Source organism: Mercenaria mercenaria, chromosome 10, assembly GCF_021730395.1.
Source record: "Mercenaria mercenaria strain notata chromosome 10, MADL_Memer_1, whole genome shotgun sequence".
NCBI lineage: Eukaryota > Metazoa > Mollusca > Bivalvia > Venerida > Veneridae > Mercenaria > Mercenaria mercenaria.
Genome location: NC_069370.1, coordinates 47,895,707 through 47,919,869, shown reverse-complemented (window position 1 = coordinate 47,919,869; position 24,163 = coordinate 47,895,707). Strand labels below are relative to the sequence as shown.

The window sequence follows — 24,163 nt, the reverse complement described above, 5'->3', positions numbered from 1 at the left end:
AGTATAATACTAGTATAGTAATACTAGTAAATATATTAAATCTCTAATATTAGAGATACACTAAAAGTGAATACAAAAAAGTGTCTTACCGACCCATGTTACCACAGAAAAATGTATTTACTTTTTACATAGGACTTATAATAAAAAAGTTAGAAAAATACCTAAAATATTGAAAATCTAAAAATAGGATTTCTAAAAATAGACTAATTCCTGGAATTTAAGGTGAAGAAACTCCATACAAAAGTTAAAAAAAGGTTACTTCCCTTTGGCTCTAAGCCAATCAGAATGAGATTTAGTGAAAATACATCAAAATTAACCTTAAATTCTAGGTAAAAGGGGACACAATTCAAGAAAAATTAGTGTCAGAGTTATGCACCTTGTGTCACATGATGTGGGTGATGAGGTGGAACATCTATTTTAAGTCTGAATCAAATCCATTCAGTAGTAACTGAGATATAGTGAAAATACATCAAAATTAACCTTAAATTCTAAGTAAAAAGGGGCATAATTCATGAAAAATTGGTGTCAGAGTTATGCACCTTGTGTCACATGATGTGGGTGATGAGGTGGAACATCTATTTTAAGTTTGAATCAAATCCATTTTGTAATAACTGAGATATAGTGAAAATACATCAAAATCAACCTTAAATTTAAAGTAAAAGGGGACATAATTCATAAAAAATTTATCTCAGAATTAAGCACCTTATGTCACATGATGTAGGTGGTGTGGTGGAACAACTATTTTAAGTTTGAATCAAATCCATTTAGTAATAACTGAGATATAGTGAAAATACAACAAAATTAACCTTAAATTCTAAGTAAAAGGGGACATAATTCATGAAAACTTGGTGTCAGAGTTATGCACCTTGTGTCACATGATGTGGGCACATGATGTGGGTGATGAGGTGGAACATCTATTTTAAGTTTGAATCAAATCCATTTTGTAATAACTGAGATATAGTGAAAATACATCAAAATCAACCTTAAATTTAAAGTAAAAGGGGACATAATTCATGAAAACTTGGTGTCAAGAGTTATGCACCTTGTGTCACATGATGTGGGTGATAAGGTGGATGAAATCCCATGACAAATATGGCCTTTAGAGAGGTCACAAGGTTTCTCTATTATTTGACCTACTGACCTAGTTTTTGATGGCACATGACCCAGTTTCGAACTTGACCTAGATATCATCAAGGTGAACATTCTGACCAATTTTCATGAAGATCTTTTGAAATATATGGCCTCTAGAAAGGTCAACAGGTATTTCTATTTTTAGCTCACCTGTCACAAAGTGACAAGGTGAGCTTTTGTGATCGCGCGGTGTCCGTCGTCCGTCCGTCCGTCCGTATGTGCGTCCGTAAACTTTTGCTTGTGACCACTCTAGAGGTCACATTTTTCATGGGATCTTTATGAAAGTTGGTAAGAATGTTCATCTTGATGATATCTAGGTCAAGTTCGAAAATGGGTCACGTGCCATCAAAAACTAGGTCAGTAGGTCTAAAAATAGAAAAACATTGTGACCTCTCTAAAGGCCATATTTTTCATGGGATCTGTATGAAAGTTGGTCTGAATGTTCGTCTTGGTGATATCTAGGTCAAGTTCGAAACTGGGTCACGTGTGGTCAAAAACTAGGTTAGTAGGTCTAAAAATAGAAAAACCTTGTGACCTCTCTAGAGACCATTTATTTCATGAGATCTTCATGAAAATTGGTCAGAATGTTCACCTTGATGATATCTAGGTCAAGTTTGAAAGTGGGTCACGTGCCATCAAAAACTAGGTCAGTAGGTCATATAATAGAAAAACCTTGTGACCTCTTTAGAGGCCATATTTTGTATGGGATCTGTATGAAAGTTGGTCTGAATGTTCATCTTTGTGATATCTAGGTCAAGTTCGAAAGTGGGTCATGTGCCTTCAAAAACTAGGTCAGTAGGTCAAATAATAGAAAAACCTTGTGACCTCTCTAAAGGCCATATTTTTCATGGGATCTGTATGAAAATTGGTCTGAATGTTCATCTTGATGATATCTAGGTCAAGTTCGAAACAGGGTCATGTGCGGTCAAAAACTAGGTCAGTAGGTCTAAAAATAGAAAAACCTTGTGACCTCTCTAGAGGCCATACTTGTGAATGGATCTCCATAAAAATTGGTCAGAATGTTCACCTTGATGATATCTAGGTCAAATTTGAAACTGGGTCACGTGCCTTAAAAAACTAGGTCAGTAGGTCCAAATAATAAAAGAACCTTGTGACCTCTCTAGAGGCCATACTTTTCATGGATCTGTAGAAAGTGGTCTGAATGTTCATCTTATGAATCTAGGTCAAGTTTGATAACTGGGTCAACTGCGGTCAAAAACTAGACAGTAGGTCTAATTATTAAAATCTTTTGACGTTTCTTGAGGACATATTTTCATGGATCTTCATGATAATGATCTGAATGTCACCTTGTGAAATCTGAGGATCAGTTCGAAAATGGGTCCTTCGGATCAAAAACTTAGGCCAGTAGGTATAATAATAAAAACCTTGTGACTTTCTAGAGGCCTTATGTCAATGGATTCTTTCATGAAATTGGTCAGAATATTTATCTTGATCAAATCTAGGTCAAGTCAAACTGGGTCACAAGTCAAAAATAGGTCACTTGTAAATAATAAAAGACGAGTCATACTCAAAACTGGTCATGTGGGAAGAGGTGAGCGATGGACCATCATGGTCCTCTTTGTTTAGATTATGACATATTTTTTGACTGCACGTGACCAGTTTCAAACTTGGCCAGATATCACTAGGTGTACATTCTGACAATTGATGAAGATCCATTCAAGGGTATGGCCTCTAGAGAGGTCACAAGGTTCTATTTCAAGACCTACTGACCTAGTTTTTGATCGCAGTTGACCCAGTTTCAAACTTGACCTAGATATCATCAAGATAAACATTCAGACCAACTTTCATACAGATCCCATGAAAAATATGGCCTCTAGAGAGGTCACGTTTTTAGCTCACATGTCACAAAGTGACAGTGTGAGCTTTTGTGATCGCGCAGCGTCCGTCGTCCGTCGTCCGTGCGTCCGTCCGTCCGTGCGTAAACTTTTGCTTGTGACCACTCTAGAGGTCACATTTTTCATGGGATCTTTATGAAAGTTGGTCAGAATGTTCACCTTGATGATATCTAGGTCAAGTTCGAAACTGGGTCAACTGCGGTCAAAAACTAGGTCAGTAGGTCTAAAAATAGAATAAACATTGTGACCTCTCTAGAGGCCATATTTTTCAAAAGATCTGTCATGAAAATTGGTCTGAATGTTCACTTGAGTGATATCTAGGTCAAGTTCGAAACTGGGTCACGTGGCATCAAAAACTAGGTAGTAGGTCTAATAATAGAAAAACCTTGTGACCTCTCTAGAGGCCAATTTTTCATTGGATCGTATGAAAGTTGGTCTAAATGTTCACTTGATGATATCTAGGTCAAGTTCGAAATGGGTCACTGCGGTAAAAACTAGGTCATTAGGTCTAAAAATAGAAAAACCTTGTGACCTCTCTAGAGGCATACTTTGATGGATCTTCATGAAAATTGGTCTGAATTTTCACCTTGTGATATCTAGGTCAAGTTCGAAACAGGGTCACGTGCCGTCAGAAAACTAGGTCAGTAGGTCATATAATAAAAAAACCTTGTGACCTCTCTAAGGCCATATTTTTCATGGGATCTGTATGAAGGTAGTCTGAATGTTCATCTTGATGATATCTAGGTCAAGTTCGAAACTGGGTCAATGTGGTAAAAACTAGGTCAGTAGGTCTAAAAATAGAAAAACCTTGTGACCTCTCTAGATGCCATATTTTCAAAGGGATCTCGATGAAATTGGTCTGAATGTTCACCTTGATGATATCTAGGTCAAGTTCGAAACTGGGTCACGTGCCATAGAAACTAGGTCAGTAGGTCAAATAATAGAAAAACCTTGTGACCTCTCTAGAGGCCATATTTTCATGGAATCTGTATGAAAGTTGGTCTGAATGTTCATCTTGATGATATCTAGGTCAAGTTCGAAACTTGGTTAGCTGCGTCAAAAACTAGGTCATTAGGTCTAAAATTATAAAACTTGTGACCTCTCTGGAGGCTATATTTTGAATGGATCTTCATGAAAATTGGTCAGATTGTTCACTTGGTGATATCTAGGTCAAGTTTGAAACTGGGTCACGTGCCATCAAAACTAGGTCAGTAAGGTCAAAAATAAAAAATCTTGTGACCTTTCTAAGGCCATATTTTTCATGGGATCTTATGAAAGTTGGTCAGAATGTTCATCTTGATGATATCTAGGTCAGGTTCAAAACTGGGTCACATGAGTCAAAAACTGGGTCACTATGTCAAATAATAGAAAAAATGACGTCATACTTCAAAACTGGGTCATGTTGGGGAGGTGGGCGATTCAGGACCATCATGGTCCTCTTGTTTATTATTGTCCTACTGACCTACTTTTTGATGGCACGTGACCCACGTTTCGAACTTGACCTAGATATCATCAAGTGAACATTCGACCAATTTTATGGAGATCGATTCAAAGTATGGCCTCTAGAGAGGTCACAAGGTTTCTATTTTAGACCTACTGACCTAGTTTTTGACCGCACTGACCCGTTTCAACTTGACCTAGATATCATCAAGATAACATTCAGACCAACTTTCATGAAGATCCATTGAAAAATATGGCCTTTAGAGGTGCCACAAGGTTTTTTCCATTATTGACCTCTGCCTAGTTTTTGAAGGCACGTGACCCCAAACTTTAAAATTGACCTGAGATATCATCAAGATGAACATCAGGTGGACACAACTTCCATACAGATCCCATGAAAATAATTGCCCTTTAGAGAGGAGGTCACAAGGTTTCATTATTTGACCTTACTGACCTAGTTTTTTGATTGGCATCGTTGACCAGTTTCGAACTTGACCTAGATATCATCAAGATGAACGTTCGACCAATTTCATGAAGACTTGTGAAATATATGGCCTCTAGAAAGGTCACAAGGTTTTTCTATTTTTAGACCTACTGACCTAGTTTTGAGGGCACGTGACCCAGTTACGAACTTGACCTAGATATCATCAAGTGAACATTCTGACTAATTTTCATGAAGATCTTGTAAAATATATGGCCTCTAAAAAGGTCAACAGGTTTTTCTATTTTAGACCTACTGACCTAGTTTTTAAGGCACGTGACCCAGTTTCGAACTTGACCTAGATATCATCAAGTGAACATTCTGACCCAATTTCATGAAGATCCTATGAAAAATATGGCCTCAAGAGAGGTCACAAGGTTTTTCTATTTTTGACCTCCATGACCTACTTTTTGAAGGCACATGACCTGTTTCGAACTTGATCTAGATATCATCAAGGTGAACATTCTGACAATTTTCATAAAGATTTTTAAATATATGGCCTCTAGAGAGGTCACAAGGTTTTTCTTTTTTAGACCTATGACCTAGTTTTTACCGCAGTGACCCAGTTTCGAATTGACCTAGATATCATCAAGGTGAACATTCTGACCAATTTTCATGAAGATCCATTGAAAATTATGGCCTCTAGAGCGGTCACAAGGTTTTTCTATTTTTAGACCTACTGACCTAGTTTTTGATGGCACTTGACCCAGTTTCGAACTTGACCTAGAATTTACCAAGATGAACATTCTGACCCATTTTCATAAAGATTCCATGAAAAATGTGACCTCTAGAAATGTCACAAGGAAAAGTTTACGGACGGACGGATGACGTACACCGCGCGATAACAAAAGCTCACCTTGTCACTTTGTGACAGGTGAGCTAAAAAGTTACTAAATAAGCTATTTATAGTAACATAAAAGAGAAGTAAAAAAAAAAAGTATTGTAAGCAAACAAAAGAAGGATCTGCCAAATAAAAACAAGAGCACTGCAATGCAACGCAAATGCAGAGCAATATTCACATAAAACAAAGTCAAAGTTGTGTGCAAGTTTGGTTAAAATCAAATCATAAATGAAGCTGCTATTGTGCAGACAAGGTCAAAATAGCCAATTTTGGCCCTTTCAGGGGCCATAACTCTGGAACCCATTATGGGATCTGGCCGGTTCAAGAACAGAACCAAGATCTTTTGGTGACACAAGTTTTGTGCAAGTTTGGTTAAATTCAAATCATAAATGAAGCTGCTATAATGCAGACAAGGTCAAAATAGCTAATACCGGCCCTATCAGGGGCCATAACTCTGGAACCCATTATGGGATCTGGCCGATTCAAGAAAGGAACCAAGATCTTATGGTGACACAAGTTTTGTGCAAGTCTGGTTAAAATCAAATCATAAATGAAGCTGCTATTGTGCAGACAAGGTCAAAATAGGTAATTTTGACCCCTTCAGGGGCCATAACTCTGGAACCCAAAAAGGAATCTTGCCAGTTCCAGAAAGGAACCAAGATCTTATGGTGATACAAGTTGTGTGCAAGTTTGGTAAAAATCAAATCATAAATAAGCTGCTATTGTGCAGACAAGGTCAAAATAGCTAATTTTGGGCCTTTTAGGGGCCGTAACTCTGGAACCCATAATGGAATCTGGCCAGTTCCAGAAAAGAACTAAGATCTTATGGTGATACAAGTTGTGTGCAAGTTAGGTAAAAACCAAATCATCAATAAAGCTGCTATTGTGCAGACACGCTCAAAATAGCTAATTCTGACCCTTTCAGGGGCCATAACTCTGGAACCCATAATGGGATCTGGCCAGTTCAAGAAAGGAACCGAGATCTTATGGTGATACAAGTTGTGTGCAAGTTTTGTTAAAATAAAATCATAAATGAAACCACTATCGTGCAGACAAGAAATTGTTGACGGATGGAAGGACTGACGACGGACAAAGGGTGATCACAAAAGCTCACCTAGTCACTATGTGACAGGTGAGCTAAAAAGTTGAGCATTATCTTTCATTTTCGAATGAAATAATTCAAAGACAATTATTTTCATTCATTACTGTCGATAATTTACAGGTACTGTATGATCATAGGAAAGAAAACATTACTCGCAAGAAAAAATATAAATAGACTATAAGAATTTTACGACATCGAATCCCTCAACATTTTACCAAATTTGTTTGCCAAAAATAATCAAGGCCTCAAAATGTACGAGTTAAAAACAGCACGACATAAAAATGTATATTCTGTCTGATGGTCACACCAAAACCATACCAAAAACTGTGCCGAAAGAAGTTATTTCACATTTTATGACCTGCACCTTGTGTTTACAAGTGTACCTAATTTGCATATTGACCGAGGCATGCAGAATCACATTTACCTTGCGGAATCTGCCGTTACAGAAACTTCTGTTAATATAATGCAGACGTTCTTTAGTATAGATAAAATGGTTATGTTAGTTAAAAAGAAATGACAATCACCTTTCTTTAGCTAATCCATCAAAATAACGAAGCCGGTTTCGCTGTCAGAAGTTCCCGTATTTACTCTACAGTGCTATGTTAAAATATTGCTAGCGTGTGCTAAGCGATATGCGCTTCAGTTCTGCACTTGATTTGTTGTTGTCGTTGAATAAGTAGCCTTAGGTACCATCTCTACTGGATGGCTTCCTCCTATGAAGAACTCAAGTGAGGCTCGAACCCACATCAGTGAGGGGCAAGTGATTCAAAGTCAGCTTCCTTAACCACTTGGCACAATTGTAACAAACCTTGAGACAGTGCCAAGTTGCTACAGACCAGGTTTAGTGGAATTTATGACCTATAGATTCAGAAGAGAAGATGTTTATGTAAATTTGAACAAGGGATGCAGAGCCATCCACCTATACTAAAGCTCACTCTGAACCTTTGTTACAGGTGAGCTAAAAACCTTATTGACACATTTTCTACTAGATATTCATGAAACATCAGAATGTTTGTCTCAATTAAATGGGGATTTTTATATAATAACAAACACAATAATATATTTATTTTTTTACTTAATTTTAGTTTAGAACTTTTTTTTAAATAATACAATAGAAACAGTAATCTATTTACATATTCAATTGCGTCTTTGTATATTATATATCTATCACACATCAGTTTGTGCTTCATTCTGCATTCCCTTTCATCTCTACAGGAAAAATTTTTTCTACAATTTCTACAAACACCTTAAAACCCTGTAAGTATATTGGTGTAAAAATTATGGAACAAGATGGTTCCCAAGTTTCTTTACTGAACCAATCTCTGGCATATGCTAGATGGTTCCCAGTTTTATTCACAGAATCGATCCTAGGCACATGCTAATGCTTTCCAGGATCTGTTCACAATTAGCACAAAGATGCTGATCTTTACTCATCGCCAATATAACATTTATTAACAAAGCTTATTATTTACAAACCTTATAATATAATAATATCTGTACAACTTTATTTTGCAAAATATACAAACTATTGCACTGTATAAAGCTGACTTAGACAAGTCACATAAAAAACTATGAAAGCATCTACAACTTCCTACAATTATGCAACATTTAGACATCAACTTTATTCTTACATTTCTTCATCAACTGAACATACTGTTTTGTTCCTACATTTAGACATCAACTTTATTCTTACATTTCGTCATCTAATGAACATACTGTTTTGTTCCTACATTTAGAAATTAACTGAACATAACTGTTCTTTTCCTACATTTATGCATCAACTGAACATACTGTTTGCATCTGACATTTAGACATCAACATACTGGTTTGTTACTACATTTAGGCATCAACTGAACATACCGTTTTGTTCTTATATTTAGGCATCAACTGAACATACAGTTTCAAATAGAAGATTTTTTTTCAGTTTTTGTTACATAATGTTTCTTTAGAATTTTGAAGTCTTGGCTTTTAGAAAATAACCAAATGTGGTGAAGATACATTATGTCTATTTTGTTCAAAGTCTACAAGTGGGGAAAAAGTATGCTACATAACCCTGTTGGCATATTTTCATTTCACAGTACCTACTATGTATGTAAAGATGTCTGTGAAAGTGCCTCAATGCAAAATAAGTCTGAAGAAAATATGAGACCCACTAAAAACATACCAAACCCCATGAAAAGTTGCATTTATTCTTTGAAAATAATCTTATCTCTGCCATGCAACAAACAGGACTGGTGGCACCTTTCTTACTATATAACTAACAACCTTGCTAATTTTCTAATAATAAACATGTTTTTATGAAGAATACTTTTTTTCAAAAAAAGTCAAAAAGTCCGTCTAAAATTTAGGGTTCTCTTGAATCAGGGGCAATCACTGAAATCAAAATCAAAAACTCTGGCCTATAAACATGATACAAAATATTTAAATTTACAATTGTATGAAGTTTCATTAAAAACTATGGTATACTGCATGATTTTTTTATATACAAGAAAATGTCACAAAAATTATGATTTTCCTGTAGAATTCTATGTACCTTTGTAAGCACTAAACTTTTTTACTGGCTGAAATTTCTTGGTATATCAATATGCTTTGGAAAACTGGGGTTAAAATAGAAAATTGTTTGATCCTAACATGCAGAACTACTGTTATACCTCAAACATCCAAATATAAAACAAAACCATAAATAAATACCATAAAAATATATTATGCATGAAATACTAGTCCTATTTGGATTTCAGCAGTTTTAACTGTCATTATGTGCTCCACATATATCAAATTTAATATATAAATGACAATATAATACTTCTATAAGATATCACTGTCTTTTGACTTTGTTTTAAAGGCACATTTTCCAATATCTGTTCAATTATTAAAGATAAATTGAAAGTGACTGAATAGCCTCAAAGTTTTCTGCTACCATCAAGATAATAAAAATGTATTAGTATGAATAATTAAGAATTAATTTATATTCATCAGACACATAACTCTGATTCAAGTTAAAACATGTATACATGCAGGCAATATAGAAATAACATGAAACTAGCACTGGGTCACAATTCAATTTTCACATTCAGTCATTTTTAGAAACAAACATAATGCAGTATATATGGAAAAAGTACCTTTAAAGCAAACCATTTCAAAAACAATTGTTTTATCACTGCCATTTCTTGGTAATAATTTACTCCCACTTTAAGTCAGCTTTTAACAAGCCAAAATACAGAAAAACATTCCCAAACATTCAAAAATGTTTCATCTCCCACTTCATAGGAACAATATCTTCATCTATATTGTATGTAAATAATTTCACTTCCACTGTTTAAAACAGTAACAACAATTCCCTGTTCTGTCAACAGAATCCTTTCCGATAACTAAGCACTGCTATATGAAATAGCACCAGTCTGGTTACTTATACTGCATACTGCCCTTTATGCTTGATGAAAAGATCCACTGGCATTTGAACAGAGTGTTTTGTGGGTTTTTTTGCCAGCGAACACTGGTCTTTTCAATTTTTATCAGCATGTGGCAAGCCAGTCTATTCTGCAGTTTTACTGAATTTTTTTACATATATATCCAAGTCCTACTGAGTATAAAAATTCCTCTTCCTTGCAGTCTCCTCTCAAGCTGACACACTACAGTCCTAATTGAGTCACTCCTTCATACTATCTGAAATATAGAAGTTGAAGATACATATACAATGTTCAGGGTCAGGTTCCTTAACTACCATGGCAACAGAGCCCTTAAATGTATTCTCAAGTTGTAATTGATGTATAAAGATGTTCCTGTGAAGACACACAGGGCAACTAAAAAATCTTTGTGAGACACAAATACTACAAGACGTATACAGCAAAGCAGACTACAAGATAGCAATGACCCAATATACAAATTAAGACTTTGTATCATGCAGTTTGCAAGCCAAACTTACAGACAGATCAACAAAGCACAAACTAGTAATTTTGATCTCTTGTAAAGCATGATTTGAAGCTTATTGATGTCTACAGAATGAAGTGTGCTATGATATCAATACAGCAAGTCATAACTAATACAATTAATTGCAGCGTTTGTTCATTGGTTTACAAGGGAAGACCTTTTTTATTGTTCTAAAGGTAATTATGCCACTCACATCTTCTTTTAGTTGCATCTCAGCTATATTTTGGGGATATATAAAGCTAGAGTAACCTCCCCTGTCTATACTTCTGCTGCCATCTAGTGGAGACATTCTAGTGCTGCCATCTGGGACTTGATTTCTACCAAGGGAGGCAAATCTTGCAGGAGGAAGAGGGAAAGCAGGTTGGGAAATATTCATGGGATAACCTGTTCTTGCATATGGTGTGTCATAAACTAAAAAGCAAAATGCATTAGGTGAGAATATATGGAGAAGCATGTCACACAGATTATAATGAAACACTTTTGCATGACCTTACCATATGGCTGCTAATGGTTTTATACAATCTACTTCCAATAAATTCAAGGGCCGTTTCCCTTGTAACATGGAAAGTACCTCTACATGCATTTTTTTTTGGCATTTTGTAAAATACTGTTAAGAGAATAAACAAAAATTCTGCTACAAAAAAATGACTTGCAATTAGCAACCAAATTAATCAGTCATGCATAATGCCTGGATGTCATTAGAGAGCACATTATGCTAAAACACAAGCAATCAAGGTCAGCATTAAATGAAAGCATAAACACATGTCTATAGTAGTCTTGAAAACAACCTATTATATACTGAAACAAAAAAAGTGCATATGTTGTTGTTGTTTTTTTTCAAATAATTAGAAACATATACTTTTATTACAATATTCCATTTTAATGATTATGAACTCTTTTTTTATATATCCTAACAAGCTCTTTTAAGTTTTGTTCTTTTAATGTGGTCTGTACTACATATGTAATTATATATAAAAACACAAAAAGGAATGTACATAGTGCAGCCCAGCAAAAACTCATTTCAGACACTAAAAACAACTGCATAAAATCTTTCTATGTATGAATTTCTACTCAGTTTTAGGAAGCAAGATGCATTCAAGCAGTGCATGAACTAAATTAAAGATGTAATTGGAATACACACTGAGCATGAACTAAATTCAAGTTGTAAACAAAATACAGACTGAGCACAGGCTAAAGTCATGTAGTCAATTGAATATATACTGAGCATTTGAGTAATGGAAAACAGACCAAGCCTGATCAAACTTTATGCTGTATATGAAATACAGACTAAGTATGAACTATATCAAAGACAGACTGAGCACTGGCTAAATTAAAGTTGTAAATGCAATATAGACTGAGCATGAACTAAAATTAAATTGTGAACAAAAAAAATGCTCTGAGGATAACTAAATTTAAGTTGTAAACAAAAAATGCTCTGAGGATGAACTAAATTTAAGTTGTAAACAAAAAATGCTCAGAGGATGAACTAAATTTAAGTTGTAAATGGAATACAGACCAGAAACAAGCAGATTAAAGAATTGTTTTAAATAACATTTCATTTTAATTTCTTCTTGATCACATGTCCTTACTGTTATATATGTTGATTTCAACAAGGTCTCAGTTTATAGCAAGGGAATGTACCATTAATGGCAATAAAGTTGAAGAATATACTGTGCAACATTTCCATTTCCTTAAAATACTCCTGACATGGATCAGGAAAGCACTTGTGTGTTACGCTTTATTTATGGTTAAGTTTTTCCTGAAATTTCTACGATAATGGAACTTTGCTTTTATTTTCTATAATAACTATTCAAATACAGAATTATCCGGAATTTATTCAGAAATAAAATACCTACATGGCAGACCTTTAAAAGACTTTATAGGGCACTTTGGAATAAATTGTACTGGTAATTTTGTGTATTTTCCTTTACATAAGCAGGCAAAGAATTTTATGATTTCTATATGGAAGTAAGGGTTTATGATCCACACTGTAGTTACACATACCTCCATTTTTATTTGCCTTGTTTGTATTTTCGCTGACTGGCTGGAACTTCCCTTTCCCTGAAAATAGTGAACAGAATTCAGCCAAATGAAAAATGGTAAAACAGTAAAAATTTACTGAATAAATTGTCATATAAATGTAGTGCATTATAATTTGTGTTATGATAGAAGCATCCAGTCTTCTCTTTCAGAATTATAAAATGACAACTGACAATAAACATAATCTGTTTCAATCTGTCAATAATACAAACAAGTTCTCTTCTTAAACAAAAGTCATGGACATTGTTGCAGAGAATTTTATATCAACTTAAATATGAAGTTTTTCGTTTTCTACAGTTTTTTTTTACCTTGCTCTATCAGCTGTTGTTTACGCTGAGACTTCGGGTAAGGTTTGCGAATCATATCTATAGACCCATAATTACTGTCTGTGGAATAGCCTGGACTTATGGGACGTGCCTGTCTTCGGGGCCGACGTTCTTTTTCTGAAAAACAATTTAATTCAATTAAAAATGACATAATGAAATAATGTGAAAAATTTATGCAACGTCATACCTGCTGAAATCTAGCATTAACTGACAATTCAGGTGGGAAGGTACTTTGACAGTAACTTACTGGATTTGTTATTAGGATCACAGACTGTTGTACCAATCACTGTAAGGCCAGACATTTCTGCAGCACGTGCTACAGCACTAGCAAAGTCCTCCTCTGTGAGGAATGTACCATCACCCGAACTACACGTGCTTGACTGTACACTGCTACAATCAGTGTTATGATCTGTACTTCCAGTGTAAGCTATAAATAGAAACAATACAATTCACTGAGACATTATTATGAATGTTAGCTATAAAAAGAAACAGCACAATTCCCTGAGACACAATTATGAATGAAAACTATATATATAGAAACAGCACAATTCCCTGAGACATAATTATGAATGAAAGCTATAAATAGAAACAACACAATTCACTGAGATATTATTATGAATGTTAGGTATAAATAGAAACAGTGCAATTCGCATTTTTTCCAGTAAATGCTTGGAAATAAATGGACATAATTGTTTGTAATCTTGTAAGTATATGGCACTGGGAATATATCCAATAAGTGGAATGCTTGACATGAATAAAATCTCTTGGATTTCAACAGTTACTTAACTGTCAGCAAAACAGAAAAAAACTTGGATGAGCAAATTTAAAAAAAAAGTATACATACTTGTAGGTTGTTCATGACTTGGCTCCAAGTCCGACTCCGTGGCATAGTCAGCCCCCTCCGAGGTGGGGGAATCACATTGGTATCTATCCTGCATACTGGAAGACATTGTTGGCCTGAAATCAATATAACCCTAGAATAATAACTATTCATTGTAATTAAGATTTCTCTCAGAAAATCTTGTCTGGTATATCTCCTGAGCACTCAAATAAATGTTTCTATACAAGGCTTTAGGGTGTCACAGGTATTTCTCAAAAGATTACACTTTTTACCAAGCAAACTATAGAAAGACAAGCCTATAGTAATTTTCCTAAGAAACAGTAGTCTGACATTTAAATGAGAAGTGAAATACTAATTACATTTAAATAAGGCAGTAACATATGTACACAGCAACACCAAAATATTTTACGATAGGGGCTTAAAAATGTGAAGCATTTTACCATAGACAAGACTTATATAGGACATTACTAACCTCACATTATAATTATTCACACAGTCACCAGGAGCTATGCTCGGCAGTGACGACTGGCATGCTCGATCCATGCTCATTCCATCCTCCTCCATTCCCATTCCCGAATCATGCTCACACTGACAAGGGGGTGCTGGGTCAGGGCCCCACTCTTCGTGCATGAATCTATAGTCTTTTTCACTCTTTGGTGTTATTTTATACGACTGAAAACATGGCATAATACTGGGAGCTTCATTGTCACTATGGGAGCTATGCGAAGCCCTTTTTATATTTGATTTACTATTTTCCCCTTGTGGGGTAGCACAGTTTGAATGATAGCCCCTTTGGGGCTGTGAGTACTGAACACTTCCGCTTGGAGTTGCTCTCGGAGAACACGTATGTGCAGTATTGGGTATATTTCTATTATTTACATGTTGTAACATTTGCATCCTGGGTGAATGAGTCCTTCTTATATATGCATCATGGCAGTAATTCATTGGGTCAAAATATTTTTCAGAGTGACATCGTGGACACTCATTGTCTGAATACACTGGCATATTCCATCCAGAAACTGGTGTCTGCGTATGTGGATTTGGACAAGAACACGCGGATAACTGCGAAAATGATACCGGGGACATCGGACTGCGTGTATTACTACGGCTGTCTCCTCTTACTTCACTATATAAAGGTGGCTCACCACATTCACTTGGTGGAGGGTGTTCAGGTGGTGGAGGAAGCACCTCGGACCAGTTCACGTTAACAGCCTGTTTAGGGGTGGTGTTATCTTTCTTTGAATTACTCCTCTTTTTCTGCTTGATGAGTAAGCCATTTTCATCTGAAATTGCAAATAGTGGTTTGCAAAGTTTCCATGGCATCAAACAAAAAAGTATACTTAAAGACTTAGCTGTTGAAAGAAAAACTTTTTAAGTTTTATTATTTTACCTTCTGATACTGGTGAAAAGATGTGTTATAAAGGAAATCTGTTTTTATTTTAGAAGTCTTGATTTTACACATGTTGATACAATTTTACTTTAAATTTGGTTTATGACATCAAGTTGGAGGATGAAGTAAAACAAATAACAAAAAGCAACTTCTAGTATCAGGCTCTGAAAATCAAATTTATCCTGAATTAACACAAGGAAAGTTTTCCCTGAAGTTATCTTAAAGAGTACAGATGCGTTCACTTAGTCAGAATTAACAATTTTCGGATGAAAGATCAGTTATGAGTTAAAGAAGTTTGTTGAACTAACCTGTTGAATGGCTACCACTGTCGCTAGTTGGACTCATGTGGTCGCTGTGGTTATGGTCAGTTGTGGAGTGACTATGATGACTTTGGTCCGGGTTTGAATCGGTACTCAGAGCTGGCTTCTGGCAACTGTCAGCTGACCCCTCACTGTGCTGAATATAACCCTGGTTTATTGGACGGAACATATTCTCTATACCCTGTTGCTGAAAAAAATCAAACACATCCAACATTTATCATAAAATTGTATTTAGGCTCATATCCAAATTAAATGCAAGTCTAGTCACAAACAGTCCAAATACAACGAGTCCTAATCCTTCTTCATTTCTTATAGTATAATATTTTCGTCTACACTACTACTGTGTTTATGTGTAGAATTCTATCAAAATTTGCATGCTCCTATTGCATGTTAGTTAAACATGATTGTATAAGGATTGAAAGTCCTAAACACTAAAAACTTTGAAAAATTTATTTATTTTGTTGGGTTTAACATTGCACCGGCACAATTATAGGTCAAATGGTGATTTTCCAGCTTTTCTGGTGGAGGAAGAACGCAGGTGCCCAACCGTTCATTATTTCATCACGAGCGGGCACCTGGGTAGAACCACCAACCTTCTTTAAGCCAGCTGGATGGCTTTTTCACATGAAAAATTCAACACCCCTAGTGAAGCTTGAACCCACATCGATGAGGGGCAAGTGATTTGAAGTCAGCAACTTTAACCACTCGGCCACATAGACCCCCCTGCGAAAAAGAGTAAATTCAGGGAGTTTTAAATATAAAAGTTAGCATATTTTTTTAACTTAAGCTATAGTTCTTCTTAAATCTCTGAAAATCTAAAATTCTAGAACACAAAATTACTTCATCAAGCAGATTTGATATGAAATGAAAAACAGCAAAATTTAGTAGTCAGACAAAAATGGAACATGTCGACTAGGTGAGTGTTGATGGGGCAGATTAATGATCATTCTGCTTGACTAATTTTATAAACTTGCTGGAACAGAAACATATTTGTCAAACTTTTTGTCACATAATTGAGATTTGTACATCTGCAGAGAACATTAAAAGACAAAAAAATATTCAACTGAATACTTCCTGAAAGACGGATGTTTTTTAACAAATCTCAAAGGAAACATCTAATGAATAAATAATGTTGAGGACAAAAACTTTCAAACAATTGAATGTTACGCCTACACAGACCACAAAATAAAATATTTTCATTCAAAATACGCTTGACAAATTTGCAACATACCCAGCAATTTAGAGAAAGGTATTAAAAGGATAAATTTCTTAACCCTTAATATCATGCTGGACACGATTGATTCTGCCTTTGCAACCAGTGTAGATCATGATCAGCCTGCACCTCCATGCAGTCTGATCATGATCTGCACTGTTTGCCATTCAGTCAGTATCTTTTTGGTATGCACCCCTTTTAACAGTTAATAGTACTGTCATAATTGGAAGATGGACTACTTCATTACTGAAATATAGCAGGGTAAGTGTTAAAACTATAAATGAGCCGCACCATGAGAAAACCAACATAGTGCATTTGCGACCAGCATGGATCCAGACCAGCCTGCGCATCCGCGCAGTCTGGTCAGGATCCATGCTGTTCGCTAAAGGTTTCTCTAATTGCAATAGGCTTTGAAAGCGAACAGCATGGATCCATGCTGATCGCAAATGCACTATGTTGGTTTTCTCATGGCGTGGCTCAAATTTTCTAAAACCTACCCTTTGTTTCATCAGATGTTGCTGCTGTATAAGAGCAGTAGTTGCATATGGTGCCACTGGGTCCACTCTCTGATAGAACGTCTTTAATTCAGGAAAACTACCATCTCCAGCCATCTTGTAAATATTGTCATCTTCTTGTTCTTGCTTGTTCTGACCTGGCAACAGGACCCTTAACTCTGGCGGTAAATCTAAATCTGAAATAACAAATTTACTTGTATTTCTTTTTCTTCATCCATATATTGTGAATCAAAATTTTTTATGTCAGTAATAACACTTTAGTTATAGATCTTTATAATTCAATATACAACAGGACTCTATGGAAATGTAAAATATACCTATAGCACACTTGTCTGTTCAAGGGAGGTAATGAAATGTGTGTCACATTCTCTAACACTCCTTTTTTATTTACTATGGTACATTTCTTTTTATGGAAGAAAAAATCCTTACCGTTAGTACAATGAATCCTCTGATCTTTGACTGCATATTGTGGTGGATACATCATGTTTTTCCTGTTGTTCTCTTCACCTTTACATACTGGTACTGTTAACAAGTAATTTATTCAATTTAACTCTTTCATCTTACATTATAAACATACATGAGGTTTTTACATGGACTATACATGAAATACCAATATGTACACTGAAATATCAATCACTGCAAATGCAAAATTCAAATACACTCTTAACAGAAAGAATTCTTAACCTTTAGCCTGATGTATTTCTAAAATGGACTGGTCAATCATTTAATTTGGGTAAAACCATTTATTATTTGAAGGGATGTTCACTGAAAATTTACTGACTGAATAGCGAATTATATCCATATTTGAAAGGTGTTCTGTTTAATACTGATAATGATATAATTTAATCAAATATCATAGCTCAACTTGCAGTTTAAGCAATTGAAATCTTGTGTTTTCTGCATCTCCTTTAAATCCTGAGAATATTAACATGTTTAGATAGATCGGCAGTTTCTTATACATCTCTTGCTTAAGGATCTTTGGTTTCATAGCTTACCAATGACCCTGATTATTAAATATCTAATGTATAAAACTGAACACAAAGGATTTCCATAATTTGAGTGGTTGTGTACTTACCTCCAGTATAGAACCTTTGGTCCTTCATCTTCTTCCGATGCTTCTTTCTTTTACACAGCCATACTGAGAAGATGCACAGGAGTAGCCATAACATTACCCCACCCACAGCTATCAACAGACCGACAAACCATGAACGCTTAAACAGGTCCTCTTCTCCAGATTCTACAATTGTTACAACTTATTATTGATTGATCAACAGCTAAATAGTATTTAATTAAAACCAGGTGATATTCTTTATGGTTAAATACTTTATTGCAGAAATATAAACATCTTATTTTAATAACTACTTTCAAAATCTTGCTGCAATACACCTGCAGCTAAATCTTATTAATACTATATCCTGAATATATATTTTTTCTGCTATTAGCTCAATTTAGAAAAATGAAAAGTTCTTCATTAACAAAAGTAATATTACAAGACATTTACAGTTAGAAAGTAAAGGAAGAGATATACCTTCTCCCGTCACAGATTTTGGTGTACTCTGAAGATCTGAACCCGCAGAAACAAACTGCACTCCATTTGCATCTGAAATAAACAAATGTACACTTCACAATCTAACATTTTATTTTCATCTAAGACTGAAAACAAAACTTATTGCTCACGATCTAACTACCCCTGTCTAAATATTTAGAAGAGCATTACAAATTCTTATGATACAATGCATAAATACACTACTATATGGGCATATAAGTATACTTAGTATACATGTAGCACAACTTTAAAGTCTCTAGAAGTACTACAAACCTTGCACCAATTTTCAAGTCCTCAAGATTGCTACAAACCTAGCATAAACTTTCAGGTCTCCAAATGTACTACAAACCTAGCATAAACTTTCAGGTCTCCAAATGTACTACAAACCTAGCATAAACTTTCAGGTCTCCAAATGTACTACAAACCTTAGCATAACCTTTTAGGTCTCTTTAAAATACTACAAGGAAAGCACTTTCAACCCTCCGGATGAATATGGGAGCTAAATCATGACCTCTAAAATTACCACTTGCTTTTTTATATCTGTTCAAACTTTCCTAACTATCAGATGGCCTCATCTAACAAAATAAAGAACTTCAGTGTTCCTTTAAAGCCATTGCTGTTTTGTCCCTTTATTGATGGCAGATACAGGCGACAGTACGGTAACAGAAGGCACAAAAATACAATGAGATGTCATGATAATAAGATGCAGAAATCTGAAAACATTGCGCCACAACGCTATAGCAATACTGCACTATTGCATCCTGTTTACCTTTTCACATGCTACTTTTTGCAATACCATCCCACAACATAAGGGTAAAATTGTAATACTTAGAAGTGAAGGTGCAAAATTAACATCACACTCTCCTAATATAGCCCTAAAGTCGAAGGGTCAGTAGTGCGAAAACACAAAATGTTAACATCTCACTTTCACCCCACATTATCATGCCATCACATAACATATTCATATCTCATTATCGCAGTTACAAATCTACAGGGCAAAGGAACAAAACAACAATGGCATAATTAACTATTGTTTCAAACTGCACTGGAAACTTTTTCTGTATCCCTGTGAGATAGACTGTTTACTGTTAGCCTATATATAGCTGATACATCACTGGCATCTCATAAAGAATTTCTAAAAACAATTTCTGACTGCACTATACAACTTTCAACAACCAGAGCCTACCAATACATTACAAAAATATAACAAAATGAAAACTGTCCCCTGGAAACCCACTCTTAAATGCACAAAATGCAATAGAAAGAGCTATTTGAAACCTGTCCAATTGTTTTCTAATGCATAGTTGCCTTTTATGGTTGAAAAACATTGTTACATGACCTTAACATGAAATGCATTTCTCATTTGCTGCTCAATTATGCATGAAATAGCTTTTAAACAAGTTAAAATGAAATTTGGAAGAAAACTAATATCCCTGTCTTTATTTAGTGTTGCTTGAAAATTCTGCAATGTCCCATTATTTACCAAGGGCTCTATACAATCCTAAAGAATTAAAGGAAATAGATCTTGGCTCTCCAGAGAACCATATCACACAATGCAAAACATAGAATAACACGTTTTACATTAATCTATGTCACATCTTAATCATTGAAGAGCTTTTCTAGACAATTCCCGTAAGCATCAGGTATTGTGTTAACAAATTACGACCATGTTACTAGATAGCCCAGATGACAATTTTCCATTATTCGTATTTATTTTATTTGAAAATGCATATCCGAGTAATTCATCAAAGATTGGAATCTACTCGTACGGAAGCAATACAAAACACTACGAACAGAAGCGACATTAACAAAAAACTTTGGAGTCTTCCGCTTTATTTATCACGTGTCATGCATTTTAGAAAAGTAATTCTAGCTTTGCCGGAGAACTTGCCATTTGCAATTCAATATTTATTACGTTATAGCTTATCACGGGAAAAATGTTACAATATCCCCTAATGGGAATACGTAGTCAATTTAAACATATTTATTCTTTTCATTCGTTTCATTAGCATGCCATTTAAAATTCTGATAAATTGTAATAGCGTTCTGTCTGTTATTCTCATATTTAACAATAAAATGACTTGTTGAATGAAATGCACCACTGAAAGATAAATGAATTCTGTTGCTCTTGCTTTAAATTACGAATGATTTAATGTGTAGCTGTTTGTTCCACTCCGCTATAAGCCCGTAAAATAGATGGAAAACAATCTATTTCAATTGTTCGGATCCCTTAACAACAATAGAATTACAAATGAATCAGTCGATTGTGAAATTTCAATGAACATTGATTTAATCCAATCTAAACTTGATATGCATTGTAAAATACTGTGTTATTTATTATGTTAGTTTTTTCTGATGATATTTTATTCTATCTGCGCATGTTGCTTGCTGAAAACAAAAAGTGGATGCATTCATACAAGCACTGGCATAAAACATTGTATTAATAGTTAAAAGCTCTTACTGAAATATAAACCTGAGGCATTTGAGATGAAGCATTCTTAGACCTGCTTTGCAAGAATGTTAAAGGACATTTGAAATAAAATTCAGAAGTAAGGATCCCCATCACATTACCATGTCTCAGAACAAAACATCAGGTTCAAATGAAGTTTCTTGTTTTGCAGACAGAAAAATGATAAATTCAGACTATATGGTCCAAATGTGTTCCATTTAATGACACTGAATACGTAGATTTTATACGTGTTGTACTGACTTCGAATTCGGAACATTTCTGGAGGTGATAATGTTCAGCTGCCTGTTCTCGTTTAAGTATGTGACATGATCATGTGAGATATAGCCATTTTATTCGACATTGGCAATGTTAAATATATGTCACATGATCATGTAACACGTATCTATTTAACAGCACATTGCAAATGTTTACATATGTCACATGATCACGTGAGACATATCCATTTAACTGCACACTGCCAATGTTTACATTAAGTCACATGATCATGAGGGATATGAATGTCCAATGAAATTAAAATGTTCACAGTTTCACCAAATGCCATTTGTAGCTAATTGGTTTTTAGTCCTTTTAAACTCAAATGAATGCAACACTTGACAACTCAAAGCAATGTAAATGAAAGACAAAACAAAACTGAAAAACTTCTTTTTGAGAAATGTTCATTTGGTACAAACTCTTTAAACACACCCAATGTATTTCACCAAATAAAATCTACAAAACCATTTCTCATGTCTTAAGTGTATACTGCCATGTAAGTTTATTTTCCTGTAAGAAATCCTCCTCCTTCACTGTCGGTTAGTTTATCAACAGTGAATACTGTAAAGAAACCATATATATAAGATGATCAATTTTTTGAAGCCTGTTAAAAAAATTACAATATTTCTTTTCTCGTCATTTTCTGTTCTGCAGCAATCAATATTGGGAGTCTGCTTGGTTCACAGTTTTCTCTTATAGAAATCAGTTTTGATGTATCACAGAGAACTGTACTAGGTCTGCTAAAGATGTAAGACACGGAATCAAAACTAGGGCTGCTACTGCTACAGATGTCAGACAGGAAACCAAACTAGGTATGCCTCTATATTAACCCTTAGCCTGCTAAATTTCTTAAATGGACTGGTCCATCATTCAATCTGGGCAATACCATTTATTATTCAAAGGGGTATTCACTGAAAATTTACTGACTGAATAGCAAACAGTGCAGACCATGATCGGATGTGCAGGCTGATCTTGGTCTGCACTGGTCGCAAAGGCAGATACAAATGCCACCAGCAGGCTAAAGGTTAAAGGTCACCTAACATACTCAGTGGCACAATTTCAACTTTTATCCCAAAGAAAAATTAACATTCTGCACAAAGACAATTTTGCTGAAAAAACAGTTTCACCATAATCTTTCAGTGGGATCTTTGCCATGTCAAGCATTTTTGTCCAATTGATTTAAATCTGCATGTTAAAATCAAATAAAGCTGGGGGAAAGTAATGTCGTTTCCATGTATATCATGTCGATCCATTTGATACATGGTAAGATAAGGACATCTGAACTGTATTAAATTGCAAGATAAAGTGAGAGATGGTGTGATATTAGAGTGAAAAACAGCAGAATAGCTCAACGAACATAATTGAAAATCGAATACAATTTTCCTGAGTATAATCAGAGGTATGTTGTAACTAAATTAGAGGAGAAGAGAGAAGGTTATGTGTAAAATAAAGAATAGAAAAAACCTACAAAATATGGTAGAACATATAAAATACATAAACAAGAGCTGTCAGTGTGCTCGACTTTTCTCAGTGCTTGATAGTATAATATAAGCAAGCTTGATAGTATAATATAAGCAATGAGTAAAACTTTAACATTACAATAAGCATATTTTAAGTTGAAAAGGGGCCATAATTCAGTCAAAATGCTTGATAGAGTTGCCTCCTCCTTTTTACAGACTGGGGTCATGATGGTAAACAAGTATGCAAAATATGAAAGCAATATCTCAATGGACTTTGAAAATATTTGGGGTGGTATGCAAACTTTAACATTTGTGTGATGCTCACGCTAACGTTCACGCCGACGCCAGGGCGAGTAGGATAGCTCCCCTATTCTTCAAATAGTCGAGCTAAAAACTTTTGAAATATAGAATAACATTCAAAATACTAAATAAACAACTTTTTAAACAAAGAGGAACAACCTTTAGACATACTGAATAACCTTGAAACATACAGAACAATTCTTAGCCGTATTAAATAACCTTTAAACATACAGAACAATTTTTAGACATACTGAATAACCTTTAAACATACAGAACAACCTTTAGACATACTGAATGGTCTTGAAACATACAGAACAACCTTTAGACATACTGAATGACCTTAAAACATACAGAACAACCTTTAGACATACTGAATGGTCTTGAAACATACAGAACAACCTTTAGACATACTGAATGACCTTGAAACATACAGAACAACCTTTAGACATACTGAATGACCTTGAAACATACAGAACAACCTTTAGACATACTGAATGACCTTGAAACATACAGAACAACCTTTAGACATACTGAATGACCTTAAAACATACAGAACAACCTTTAGACATATTGAATGACATTGAAACATACAAAACAACCTTTAGACATACTGAATGACCTTTAAACATACAGAACAACCTTTAGCTTTAAACTTGCAGAACAACTTTTAAACATATTGAAGAACCTTTAACCATACACAGCAACCTTTAGA

The 24,163-nt window shown here is 34.9% G+C and overlaps 1 protein-coding gene across 1 annotated transcript in view; it reads right to left on the bottom strand.

Moving 5' to 3' along the window:
• Nucleotides 1-7,909: 7,909 nt before the first annotated feature.
• LOC123561677 (roundabout homolog 1-like) overlaps nt 7,910-24,163 on the bottom strand; it is a 61,260-nt gene continuing 45,006 nt past the window's right edge. The window contains exons 17-28 of the mRNA XM_053516902.1: nt 18,952-19,043; nt 18,499-18,660; nt 17,853-17,945; nt 17,406-17,599; nt 15,684-15,882; nt 14,458-15,268; nt 13,989-14,101; nt 13,392-13,571; nt 13,127-13,261; nt 12,783-12,839; nt 10,972-11,189; nt 7,910-10,514 (exon numbers count right to left, since the gene is read on the bottom strand). Coding sequence (XP_053372877.1) covers nt 10,506-10,514; nt 10,972-11,189; nt 12,783-12,839; nt 13,127-13,261; nt 13,392-13,571; nt 13,989-14,101; nt 14,458-15,268; nt 15,684-15,882; nt 17,406-17,599; nt 17,853-17,945; nt 18,499-18,660; nt 18,952-19,043 — 2,263 coding nt within the window. The 3' untranslated portion in view covers nt 7,910-10,505. The remainder of the gene's footprint in view (nt 10,515-10,971; nt 11,190-12,782; nt 12,840-13,126; nt 13,262-13,391; nt 13,572-13,988; nt 14,102-14,457; nt 15,269-15,683; nt 15,883-17,405; nt 17,600-17,852; nt 17,946-18,498; nt 18,661-18,951; nt 19,044-24,163) is intronic.